Source organism: Pyrgilauda ruficollis, unplaced genomic scaffold (genome assembly GCF_017590135.1).
Source record: "Pyrgilauda ruficollis isolate IOZ18807 unplaced genomic scaffold, ASM1759013v1 scaffold5, whole genome shotgun sequence".
Classification (NCBI taxonomy): Eukaryota; Metazoa; Chordata; class Aves; order Passeriformes; family Passeridae; genus Pyrgilauda; species Pyrgilauda ruficollis.
The window spans coordinates 568,047-581,115 of record NW_024526599.1 but is presented as its reverse complement, the minus strand read 5'-3'; the positions used below and the strand labels follow the sequence as shown (position 1 = coordinate 581,115).

The window sequence follows — 13,069 nt, the reverse complement described above, 5'->3', positions numbered from 1 at the left end:
CACAGAGGAAGACTAATTGAATGAAAAATCAAACTGTTGGTAATGACAGGGTGATGGTAAACTTCGGAAGTGCCTCTTTAATGCAGTCGAGCATAACTCTCATATAATGTTGTTTCGGTTTAGTAGGATTGAAATATAATTGCAGGGTGACCCATTACTACTAGTGGGGCTCTGTGTGCAGCTCTAAGCCCATCTGGAAGGGTGATTTACTGGAGGCTTGGGCAATCTGGCAATTTAGGCTCTTTTTTTACGATGTTTAGACTTCTACATGTTATAAAGCACAGCCCAGGGCTTTTATGAGGACATAGGTGCCTGCTGCACAAAACTTAGGTTGTGGGCCGGTGTGGTTTTTTTTGTTTTTAAGAGTGATTTTTAAATTTTAAAGGCAGCTCTTGAATTAAAAAAAAAAAAAAAAAATCAAATCTAGCAGCAGGCAGAAATATCCTGTGCAGGATTTAAAAGGCATCACGTGTCTTGTTCACACCAGCAACCCTTTTTAAGCCCTGTGGCCAGTGGGTGAAGAAGCTTAGTGGTAACAGACCAGAATGAGTGGGGTGGGAAGAGGGAGTAGGTGAGCCCCATGTTTCTTCCTGTCTCCCCCATCTCATGGGCTGCCAGCGCAGCCACCTGAGTGTCTTCAGGTCAGTGCCCAGGACAGCCATGCACCTGCACGGGTAAGGCCTGAAAGCTGAAGGAAGTGCCTGGTTTTGGGGAGCCTGAGGGTACAGCCAAGCAGGGCCAGGAGGCCCAGGAAGCTTCCCCGGGGTGAGTACAGGGCCATGGAGCAGAGGCAAGGATGGGTGGTGAGCAGGGCTAGTGAAGAGTTGGAGGAGAGCCAATGCTACCAACACAGGGTTGGTGCATTTCCTTAGAATCATAGAATATCCACACTTGGAAGGGACCCACAAAGATATCAAAGCCCAAGTCCTGGCCCTGCACAGGACACCCCAAGAGTCAAACCACGTGCCCGAGTTTGTGTCCAAACGCTTCTTGAACTCTTGTCAGGCTGGTGCTGTGACCACTTCTCTGGGGAGCCTGTTCCAGTGCCCAACTACCCTCTGGGTGAAAAACCTTTCCCTGGTATCCAGCCTAAGCCTCCCCTGACACAGCTTTGCTTAGGGTCCTGAGGACTCCTTGGGGCACAAGTGATCTAACTCCAAAGCTGATGTAGGAGCATCTCTCCAGGGCTCCTTTGCTGGTTTCCCTCTGTGTCTGGAGGCAGGGCTTGTTGTGAGGTTGCCATATCCGCTTTATGGGAAGCGGAAGAAAAACATTTCCTAAACTGCCCTGGGAGAGATGCACACAGCACAAAAGTGGGGTGTTCTATCTTACCAGGATGTCCTTTTTCTACTCCACCTGCAAACAGGCAGCTTGCACAGGTCCATTATAATTACAGTCCTCCCTTTACCTGAGTCATCTCCCACCATCAGCCCATGGCTGGGAGGCATCAGTCTGGATTATTTTATGTGTTCTAAGATGCCATTTGGCAAACAAGACTAAAAATAATGAGCATTTAGATTTTTGTGTCAGTAGCTCTGCATCCAGCTGTGTTATGTGGTAGGTTTATTGCTCCTCCTTATTTCAGGAGTCCAAATGAAACATTTGGCATCAATGGTTTGGGTCAAAAGAAGTGTTTCCAGCCCTGCTTCTTTGAGCCCATGCCTTGTTCAGGTCATTCGTTCCTTGTCCTTAGCTGTGTGCTGTGATTTTTGTATTTTTAGCTACATTAAAATGTAATTTCAGGGCATGTTTTTGTGTCTCATTGATGTGACAAACCCTCGTGGGAATGATCTATAAAATTAAGTTAGTAGCTTTTCAACACTTCTGTTTCTACTGAAATCATCTTGCACAATGTGGTAGAGAAATAATTCCTGTTGTGACCTTCTACTGATGGTTCAAATAACCTGTCTAAGAGACATCCTGCTTCTGAAGGGCCCTATTGCTTTAATTCCTGTTAAAATTGGTTTTGTCTTCTGTGGAACAGTGCTGCTGAAATTAAGTACTTGCAAATGCGTTTTACCTCCAGATAAACGTTGCAGTTTGCATTTTCAATCCCAGTGAAGCTTTAGCAGACTGCTTCTTTTGGCCTAATCGTTTGTACATTTTTAGGGATTTTTTTTTTTTTTTTTTTAGTTTAAAAATGAATATTTTATTTTAAGCCTTTGGACCATCTTGCCCACATCCAGTGATGGATGTCTAATGAGATGACTTTTTGCCTCCACTAAATGGTTATATTGTTTGCACTGATGTATGCTAAGACTTGATGCATTAAATCTTTGGTCATTAGCTGATGCCATTAGCAGAAAAGTCCAAATCACTTAGAGCTGGGACTTAAGACTTTTCATTAAAACCTGAATTTGCATGTTATTGGATAAATCTGTTAATACGGTTTAGCCGGACTCAAGGAAGTTACTTGAAAACTTTTTACAGTGCGTACGCAGGATCAGTGATGCCCGAGAGCCTCGAATTTGGAGAAGATGTCCCCTCTGAGGGCTGAGCAACCCCTGCATCCATCCCACCTGCCCTGCCTGCCCCCACCACCCCTAATGCCGTGCATGCAGCCCCAGCTGCAGCACTGCACTTCATGCTGGGCTCAGGTCTGCTCCTCTGCTGCCAGGAAACCCCTCTGAAGGAGCTAAAATCCCAGCAGCAGGATCTCCTCACCTCATGGCTAACTGGGGCAGCCGCTTTGGAGTCAGAGGGGGTTTGGCCTCAGCACTGGTTTCCTTGCAGGAGTTTTCAGGCAGCATCAGTGTGGTGGGGAACAGGGCTTGCCAGAAGCAAAGGCCAGCTTAGAGGAGTCATTGATGTCATCAAATTCGTCACTCTTTTATCATCACATCCATTCCTATATTTTGTTCTTTTTGTCTCCGGTTTTTTAGAGGGCGGATGAGGCAAGAGCACTTCCAAAAACATCAGTCACGTTTGGTAGCTTGACCAGCCCAGTGTGATCTCTGCTTTGCTAGAAGTAAGAAGATGCTGCCTGGGCAGCCTCTAATTTGCAGACTTAACCATGGTAGACAGAGATTTTGAAAATGTAAAGGTGTGCCAGGTGCTCGGACAGGTGTCGAGCCCTTGTCCTTACCTCCCATGTGACAGAGCTGTTTTCCCAATACATGTCATACTCTTGCATTTGCTCAATTGAGACTATCTCTGTTCAGTGCACCTTGAAAACTGCAGCTCAGAGAGAAGCTGACCCATTTCTCAGTTTTCTGGGCCTCTGATAGTCTTTGTTATGACATATGGTGGTGGATAGGCTGTAACATAGACTTAATATAAATACATTTAAGAGAGGTCCTATTTCAAGCACTTTTGATCCACTGTGTGTGCAGTGCCGAAAGGCATCTTCCTGTCACCAGGGTGCAGGATGGATTTTTTTCTTGGTTCCCCCCAGGAGCCTGGGTCTGTATCCTGTGGGACTTGAGGAGGCCGATGAGGAAAAGTCATCCCATCCTGTGACGCACGTTGTCTGCCAGAACAGAAATGCTGGGCTTCAGAGGTTGTTGTCGGACAACCTGCTTTCACACAGCACTTGTGTGCTTATGCTTGTGATGGAGCTTTACTTGCCTGAGCCATTTCCAAGGTTTGAACATTGGAAGCACATCGCTCTGCCTGTGAGAGAAGCACATGATCTTGTGGGTCTGAGTACGCTGGAGAAAATGCCAAAGTTGTTGTGAGCAGAGATCCTGATAACCTCGAGGCAAGCAAAATAAGCTCATGTCTTTGTCTTAACTCAGCAGACAGCTCTGGTGACAGAAACCAGAGCAGCTTTGTCCCCAGGAAAGAGCTGAGGATGGCCCAAGAGGTGACACCACGATAGACTCCAGCCCCCTTCCCCCCACTCAGAACTCCTGGGGGTCCCTGGTCACATTCCATTGTTCCCCCCCTGGCAAGCTGCTGGGCTCTGGGCACTGGCTCTTTTGATGTCCAGCGGGCTTCCTCTGGTGGCTTAGGACAAATGTCCTTATTGTCCAAGCAAGCAATGAGCCAGAGCTCTGCAACCCAGGGACTCAAGATTGGGTTTGTTAAAACATTGCTGGGCCTCTCTTCTCTTTAGCCGATAATGAACTGGAAGTGTTCTTGGCAGGTCAGGAAACAATGGGGAAAACATCTTTCAGCTGATGGAATTGCTTGTATGTGACAAGGGTGCACTAGGCTAAAGAAGGGATACTGTGCAGGGTAAAGACCCGTGGGCTGTGTCACCATCCAGAGCATTTGTAGTGGCAGCAGCCCCGTTTACCAGGTTTTTGGGGGGTGCTATGAGACTCCTGGGGTTGAGTGTGTGATTTGATGATGCAGGTTCCTGCTTTTTGGGCATGCGGCTCATCTTTACATCAGGAAAAAGATGAGCTGTTCAGGATCGCCAAAGTTAAAGGACCTTCTTGCAGAAATCAGAGCTTAAAACAAGCATTGGCTGTCAGATTGTGGAGTGTTTGCTGGCAGCTGATCTCCATCTAAGAGAACTCATTGCCGAGTTTAGAGAGTGAAATAAGACATTGCAAAATATGGTAACAGGGAAAGCCTTTTCTGTGAGCATGTGGCTTTTCTGCTAATTAAATGCCCTATCAGTGATATTTCCAAAACCAATGGGCTGTGTAAAACTGGGTGTAATCTCCGTATGTGTGAACTCGCAGTGCAGAAATTGACGTGTGCTTGTCCTCCCCTGATCAGAGCCTTACAAGACCTGCCTGGCTCCCCACATGGTTCAGCAGAACTCTGGGTCTCCCGACAGCCTTCCTGAGCAGGCAAGAACAAACAAATTAAGAAGTCATGGGAGAGAAGAAAATGGAGATAGCAGGGGATTTCTAATCAAGCTATTTTAATACTGGGTGTGCTTTAATCACTTACTTAATGGCAGTGCTTAATGAACACTTGAAATAAAGCATGTTTCTGTCAGATATTCAACACCCGTGTTTTTAAAGCTGTCTTGAGGGAACTCAAATGCTTATTACAACTTTTCAGCAAAAAAAAATCACAGTTGTGCTATATTAATTTCCAAGATTGAAGGGGAGGGAGGGGTGAAAAAGTTGGAAGACAAAAATGTAAACAAGCCAATAGTGGTGGTTTCTCACTAATGTTGCAATATAGTGATTGAATTTAGTGACTGATTATAATCCATCCAGCTAGATACTTATTCTAGGCTTTGTCAAATCACATTTACGCTTTCCTTTGCAATGTTCCCCTAGCTGTTGCACTGAATTTCTTATTGCACACCAACCCTTTGGGCTTCAGGCAGAGCAGTTTTCTCCAGTTCCTCTTGCCTGTCCTTGTATGCTTCCTGCACTTTCAGCCATGACACCCCTTTGCTTCAGGTGCTGATCTTTGTGCCTGTGGACTGTGGCATGGTCCTTTTGGCCATGAAGGTGCCTTTCCATGCATTGCAGACACAGCCACTTGCTCCTGGACTTCCCAGAAAGGAAAGGTGAGCAACTGGAGGTGTGAGCAACTGGAAGAAGGTCGCAAACTTTTCCTGCTCCCAAATAACCATGGGAAGATCTAGCATGCATCCTGGGTGCCTCCTTTACCTGCTGATGAGGTACTGGCAACTTCTTCTCTCCAACTTCTAAGGGCTCCTGGCATGGTCTGGCTCTGCTTTCATGATGCAGTGTGTTCTTGGGAGATGGGGAAACTTTCAGCAACTGACTTGGAGTAACTTTCTTGTTCTGCCCTTTCCTGACTCCGAGCACTAAGCGCAACTTGGTTCGCCTAGAGAACTAAGAGTTGAATACAGTACATGAGGAAAAGGAGGACTTTTTTTCTGACCTCGTCAAGCCATCAGTCTACCCCCTGAAATGTGTGGTTTTGATTTTAGTTTTGTTCTGAGTAAGTGTTAGCAGTTGTGAAGCTGAAAGTTTCACATCAGCATCGATGCAGCATTTCACTGCACCTCCTTAAAATGGCGAGTCCCTGGGGTGTCCCCCCTGCTGTTGGTAAGCATGAAAGGTCAGTGAGATAAATGGCCTCCTGCTGCCCAGTTGTGAAGCAGGGTTAAAAGACTGCACCTTTTTTATTTGTCTTTCATAAATCACAGTATTCCTAAGCCCATTTCCTGTGAGCAGTGTGTTCCTGTGGGCATGCTTTCCTATCTCCGTTCCTTTTAGCTTCAGGTGAGGCTAAAAGTAATGCTGCAAGCCACCCCCCCAGCATAGCCATTCTGGCATTTTCCCAACTGCACTGTCCAAGGATTGGAGAAGGTTTTGAAAATTAGGCATAAAATTATCTCTGCTGTCAAGAGCCTAGAAAGAAGGTGGCTTTGGACATAAAACTCTTTTCTCTAAACAATAGTTTAGGGACAGAGGAGTAACCTGAGCTCTCTATATATTGATCTTGCTGCATCTTTGCGACGTTGTCTATGAAAAGGGATTGTACAGTTGCTCCCAGGGAGGTGGCAAGTTGTGATTGCTATTACTGCTGGTGCTGATGAGCTATTTTCTTCTACTGGTAACTAGTTTTGGCCAAAACACATTGCTGTTACCTCTTCCTTTTCCACCACTGGTGCTCCTTTGCTGAAGCCTGTCCATGATGAACCCAGACGTGGGCCTGGTTTTGACATTGCTCCAAAATAACGTTCTTCTTGAGCTTGCATTTTTATTGCAGCAGCTAGTCAGCAAAGGCATAAATACAGAGTTAGTTTAGCCATTAAAATGCTGTTGGTATTTTGAGAGGACAGCTGAAACTGCTGTCTTCTGGGTTGCTGAAACCTTCAGCCTAAGGATGATTTTGGGGCTCCAGAAGTGAAAATAGGCTAAAAAAGGGATGAATTTTTCTTGTCTCTTTAGATGAAGGTAGCCTCAAATTCTCCCACAATAACAGGACCATTTAGTCCTTTTATTTTGAGGTACTGCTATAACAGTAGTGGAAAGGTTTGGAGATGTTTTGGTGATGGGTTTTTTTTGAGGAGCTATCTGTTGTGTTTTTCCCCTTAACGCTTTCTGTCAAAAAGTTGATGCTGTTTCTTCAAATTCCTTTCAGGAATGAAAGGGAATACATGCATTTATTAATCCTTCAGTTGGTTTGGTTTTTTTTTGTTTTTTTTTTTTTAGTTGACTTATTTTAGTCTTAATTGAGAAGACCATCTGCTAGTATCTGTAACCAATGCCTAACTTACTGACAGGAGAGGAAGAGTGGACAGGCTGGGGCCTTTTTTTTTGGCTTTTTAGAAGCGACTTCATGTTTAAAGAAAAGAGAAAAAATAAAAACCAACCCAGCACCTCTTTGGATGTTGCTGAGAGACGCTCGGGTCCTGTGTGCAGAGGCTTGCTTGCCTCATGGTTCTCTGCAAAGCTCCCTGCCTGCCTGCGACCTCCTTTGTAGATGCGTGTCCTTTGAAGGGTCATTAATTTAATATCTTTCTCTGTGCAGCAGCTGGAACAAATGGTGGCCCCAGCTCCAGCAGGAGCTCCCAGCTGCCCGCCTCGCCCAGCGCTGCCCTACAGGCATTTTTGCCGTGGCTGTCTCAGGCTTTTTATAGTTTTTGCACACTTGTTGCATATAGGATACCTTACAGGTGTGGGCCTTCAGTGAAGCATTAGCTGGCTGTTTGGGGAGGGCTTGAGGTTTGTTTTTTTCTGGAGTCTTGCTTTTCTTCAGAAGAATTTCAAAAATGTGGGAAAACTTACTGGGTTCAGACTGAATTTGTGCTGCAGCATTTCACCATGAACTCACCAGAGATAATCTGAACTGTCTCACAGTGTGCTCCTCGGATGAGAGGGCAGGCACATGTCTGAAATGGTGAGTGGCTCTGCGAGTGCAGGTGCAGCACTGCCAGTGCAGGGCACTCACAGGGGTCACCCAGCCATGCGGCAGCAGCTGTGCCAGTGTCACAGCCAGGGGATTTCTCACTCTGCTCCTTGCCCTGGCCAAGATGCCTGAGTAAGTTTAAGCTTTATCACTTGCAGACTGTGATTGCTGTTTGCAAGGGAAGTGTTTGCTGTTGTCCTGACCTGTTCCTGAGTTACTTTAACACAGCAATAGCTTTAAACAGATGTCCAGTGCATAGCAAAGCTCCTGCTGGGATAATGCCGACTGCTGGGTCAGGGCCCTCTTCCCTGCAAGCTCTTACCCTTTGCCCACCAGCATTGTACTGGGGATTTTGGGGTTTTATTTCAGGTCAGTCATAAAACTGAATAGCAGTTTCATCTTAGCCCTAACTGGCCAAATAATTTGGCTCCTGCTGTTTCCAGTACAGTTGGTGTCCTTCAGGGGACTGTCCCCTGCCTGCATTGCCTCAGTTCAGCCTGAGAGCACATGCTTGGGAGAAATAAAAGATACCAACTGGGAAGGCCAAGCTGATGAGAAAAAGCACCCCAGGGAGGGCTGCACAGAGGCCAGCTCCCAAAGGATGCTGGCATGGTCTGTGCTGCAAGACTGTGCTCTGGGACTGGAGCCCTGGTGGCCGTGTGGTCTCTGAGGAGGAGACCAGCGAGGCTGAGTGGCTCAGGAGTGTCCTTTGAGCTGAGTGCTGTGGGGCACAGCTGTGTGTCCCTAGGCTATCCCTTTGTCAGTAGCCTTTAGTGTTTGTAACAGGTAACACATGCATGGTAAGGTGTCCTAAAACATAACAGGAGGTCTTCAGGTTGTAAACAACAGGTGCTCATTCTTAGTAATTTACTTTTTCCAAATCGCGTATCTTGTGCTGTGCTGTATGTCCCATTTCCTTTATTTTCCAGGTCATGTGAAAAGCCTTAGGCACAGAGAATAGAACTTCACTGGTGTGGTAATATATCATTTATGTGGTATCAAAGCTGTGCCAGGGACAGCTTCAACTAATGTTCAGCTTCTACAGATTGTCTTGGAAATGAGAAGAGAAATGGAAATTTAATCCTCATTCACTTTATTGTGGTTTTAGAAGCTGCTTGAGTACCTACTTGCACCAAAATGTTATGTTTTGGTGGGTGGATGAAGTATAATTTCTGTACTGAAATACCGAAGAACCTCACGTAGGACAGTGTGCAATTATGTAATTGTCTCATTGAAGGCGTGTGGACTGATTGGGTTTTGTAGATTTTCAGGCTGTGCTGAGGAGAAAAGGCACTCTATGGACCATGCCTGAATTAGATATAAATGTCACCAGTGTGCCAGGGAGAGCTGGTTGTGGGCCTGGTCAGCAGGTGCTCAGCAAGCCATGGGGAACGGAGTTCCCCCTGTAGGAGGTCATGTTGACCAAGATTGGATCTCTGTCAGTCTCTCAAGTGTTTCTGCAGCTGTATGCGTTGTCTTTGGAGGATTTGGGGAGACAAATGTAGTAGGGATGCCATGTTTGTGGGAGGAGAAAGCCAGTGGGTACGGACTGGGAAGCAGTAGAAGCAGTCTCGTCAGCACAGTTTTGTACCTCATTGTGAGGCAGGATTTGGCCATGGTTCCCAGCCCTGGAAAGCAGTAGTGCCCACTGAGAGCAGTAGATGGTGGAAGGGGCTTGGCAACATCCCCAGTCCAGGTGTCCCCAGGGTAAATGGTGCAGGGCAGTGTCCATGGGACTGGATGGGGTGCCTAGGGCCAATCCCTTACTGCAGCAGCAGGTGGGAGGGTTGAGAGGGTGGCAAGAGGGGCATCCAGGTGCCTGCATATGAGGGCTTGGTCTCCTGCCCTGAACCCTCTCTGTGAGGAAGGCCCAGATAACCCATCTGGGTTGCCTTGTAGGGCAGGTGATGTGGCAGAACCACTTGAAGTCCCTAGGGCTTTTGGAAAATATGTCATCAGGTCTTTCTCCTCCTGGTTTCATTGTGCATGTGTCAGCCTGTGTGTCCTCCTGCTGTTGATCACTGTGGCCATCTCGGTGAGACCAGAGGGAACAGGGAGGCTCAGCCTGTGCCCACTGAGCCCCCCTCGGCTGTCTCACTGGGGCGACCAGCAGGATTTAGCTGCCAGAGATCCCCGGGTCTCCCCAAAGCAGTGTGGGGCAGGCAGGCTGGAAAGCTTTGCATTATTGCTATTTTTTATTATTACTTTTTTTTCCTCCCAGTTTCTGGCTCTGCAGACCCCCAAATGCTCTTAATGGAGATATGGCCCGTTTATATGTTAATTTTAAGCCCGCTGACAAGCGGTTTGCTTTTCTCCTGACTTCTCACGGTTCCTCTTCCCGTTGAAAGCCGCTGCCATGGGCTTAGGGGATAAGGTGCTGAGAATTAGAAAATAAAATAAAATCTGCAGGATGCTGGAGAGCGAGGGGGTACAGGGATTGGCATGCTCCAAGTATAAATGGGTGATTTCTGAAAGCAAGGAACCCTGATACCAGGGGCGTGCATGACAATTACATCCAGTACAATACAAAATGTTAATTACTAAATTTTGAGAAATTAATGCTGATTAGCAGCTGTGTGTGTGTGTGACCTAAATACATCTATTGCTTATCTTTATTCATAATATACAGTTTATTGTTGATAAAGTAATGGCTGAATGGTGGGCTGGCCCACGAGTCTCATAGCTAAAGAGGCCTGATTTGTAAATCGTCTGAAATTTGTTGGCATCTGTTTTTTGTGGAATTTATACGGATGGGGAAGATGAATAGCAGTCTGAGCTATCCCCTTTACAACTCAACTCATAGATATTATTGAGAATTCGTATTGCTTTTATTATTTGGTCACAAAAATGGACCTAATGCTTGTTGCCTTTAAAACACCTACTAGCGCTGCTTTCTCTCTCCATCTTGCGAAATATAAGACAAGGCCGAAGCTTAAATTAAAATCCTCAGGTTCTTATCTCTTTCCCACAGGAAAGCAAATCTGTGTTGAAAACCGTAAAATTAAGAGGAGAGCAAGGATAGCATAATTTAGCAAAAATTCATGGCACCAGATTCTGAGCTATATGACTGGAGGGATAGGTCAGACATTAAGAAGATACTGCCTGCTAATGCAAGTTCCTTAAGGTGGTGCTCTGGAAACAAGAAAAGCAGAAAATGCTGCACTGGTTCCCATGTGCTCCCTTTCCTCTACTCCTACCAGCCTTAACAATAAATTGAGTTGTCCATTTAATAACCTGTGTTTTTCCAGAAGTCCAGAAAAATCATGGACTTGTGCATGGAGCTTTGTCTTAACATCTGCTTTGTGCCAAAATTTCAACAGTGACCTCAATGAAAATTAATTTCATTGGCCTCTTAAATTATTATTATTATTATTGTAATTCCTTATGTTTGGCAGCTGTCCTTACTGTCAGTGTGTCTGGCTGAAGGATAGCATTTTTTTTTTTTGGGGGGGGGGGGGGGGGGGGGTTGGTTTATCAAAAACCTGTTTGTTCCATAATTATTTGTGCTAAGGGGCAAGGTAGAGTGGCAGGGCACAAATGAGGAGTGCCTGTTACATGCTGGCATCATCACTGTGCCTCGTCCCACCTTGGAAAGAGCAACTTGAGTTTCAAGCAGCACTAATAATGCAGGATTTCATTGGGATTGAGGAGTTCTGTTGTCTTGCAGCCTTGATCTTAGGGGGTAATTTTGGACAGCATCCTTCTGTCATGCTGCCTGCCTCCTCCCCTGTGCCTCTGCACTCTGGGAAGTGCTGGTGGGAAGTGTGCATCTTGCCCTGCAAGGACATCACCTTATGGCACCCATTTCAGGACCCTTGTGGGTGTTTGTAGTGGTTTGAGTTCTCCTTGATAGAGTCAGAGGCCTCCCAGCTCAGCAGGTTTCCCCTTTAGCTGAAGCTCTTGAGAGGCCACTGCCAACTGCTCATATATGAAGTCAGCCTTCTGAGGGTGACCCTTTAGTTACCCAGTAGACAGACAAGAGTTTTCAACCAGAGTTTGTAAAACTGCAAGGGAACCTGCTGTTCCTCTGGTGATGGCAGGGGTTTGTCCCATCTGTGCCATGCCACAGCCATGCAGGAAGAGCAGTGGGGAGGAAGAGGGAAACTGATGAAGCTTTTAAGGCTGGAGATATGGCAAACCTGTACTTTAAGCCTTCTTTTTTTAAATGCTGTTCCCATAACCAAAGGGTTTCTCCAGCGCTGCTGCTAACTCTGCTGTCCTGGGTCACAGCCCTTGGTGCACAGTGCCTGCCCGGCACGTTGCTCCTCCTGCCCTGCAGCTCTCCATTTGCCATTTCCGCAGCCCTGTCTCAATGTCTCCCAAATGCCTTTCTTCCTGCTCCCGGCCCCCACCCATTTCCCTGCATTTCCTCAATATCTGCATCCCTCTTCGGGTGCCAGTGGTTTGAGGATGCCGATTCTGGCAGCAAACCTGCTTTCCATCCACTAGCCCCAATGTCATGTCTGTCCATCTGTTTCCCCTGCTCAGTAATGCAAATATTTAAAAATAGCATTTTGGAAATGTTGGGTGGTTTGTTTTTTTTATCAAAGCAGAAGCCTCACCTCGCTAACGCAATTTAATCTTTGTTCTTCTCTTGCAGTCCAACAAGGTGCCCGTGGTACAGCCTTCTCATGCGGTTCACCCCCTCACCCCTCTTATCACCTACAGCGATGAGCACTTTTCCCCGGGGTCACACCCGTCTCATGTCCCCTCTGACGTCAGCTCCAAACAAGGTGAGCCCATCCTTTCCCAGCACAGTGGGGATGCAGGGTGGCCCTGGTGCCCTTTGTGCTGCTGACAGAGCCAATATTACCAATTTGTAATATTTTAGAGGGAGGTTTCCAGGTGCATATGCCCACTTTCAGAGATGGTAATTCTGCCCTGATGCTGATGCTTAACTTGGCTACTTAAATTTTTATGCTCCTTCTAATGTGATAATTTGGGCTTGCTTTTCTCATCAAAGTCTTTCAAAATCTCAGTAAACAGCAGCCAGTCTTCACCATCTCCTGTGGTGCCCAAGGCTTGCAGCATGCAAATACAGAAAGGGCAACCATCCCTCACCTCGAAAACAGGGGACAAGTGCTTCAGTAATGGTGTTTTTGAAAGATTTTCTTTCACTTTATTTTGTGTCCTTGTATTCTGGCTGTCCATATTCTTCTGTATGTTAGTTAGCATAATCAAAGCATCATAATCAAAGCCCATAAAAATAGTTTTGAGCCTGTGCAAGTAAAAGCTTTACAAATCTGACAGTTTTTAACCTTCTTGTGCTGGCTGCATTCTGCAGAAAGCATCTTTTTAGATGTCCGAGTCAGTTTTCTCTGCACCTCTA

The 13,069-nt window shown here is 46.3% G+C and overlaps 1 protein-coding gene across 4 annotated transcripts in view; it reads left to right on the top strand.

Annotated features, from left to right (window-relative positions):
• Nucleotides 1-13,069, top strand: part of LEF1 (lymphoid enhancer binding factor 1) — a 69,542-nt gene that overhangs the window by 27,963 nt on the left and 28,510 nt on the right. For all 4 annotated transcript variants that reach the window (XM_041479900.1, XM_041479898.1, XM_041479901.1 and 1 more), the window contains exon 4: nucleotides 12,341-12,473. In XM_041479900.1, the coding sequence (XP_041335834.1) occupies nucleotides 12,341-12,473 (133 nt within the window). The remainder of the gene's footprint in view (nucleotides 1-12,340; nucleotides 12,474-13,069) is intronic.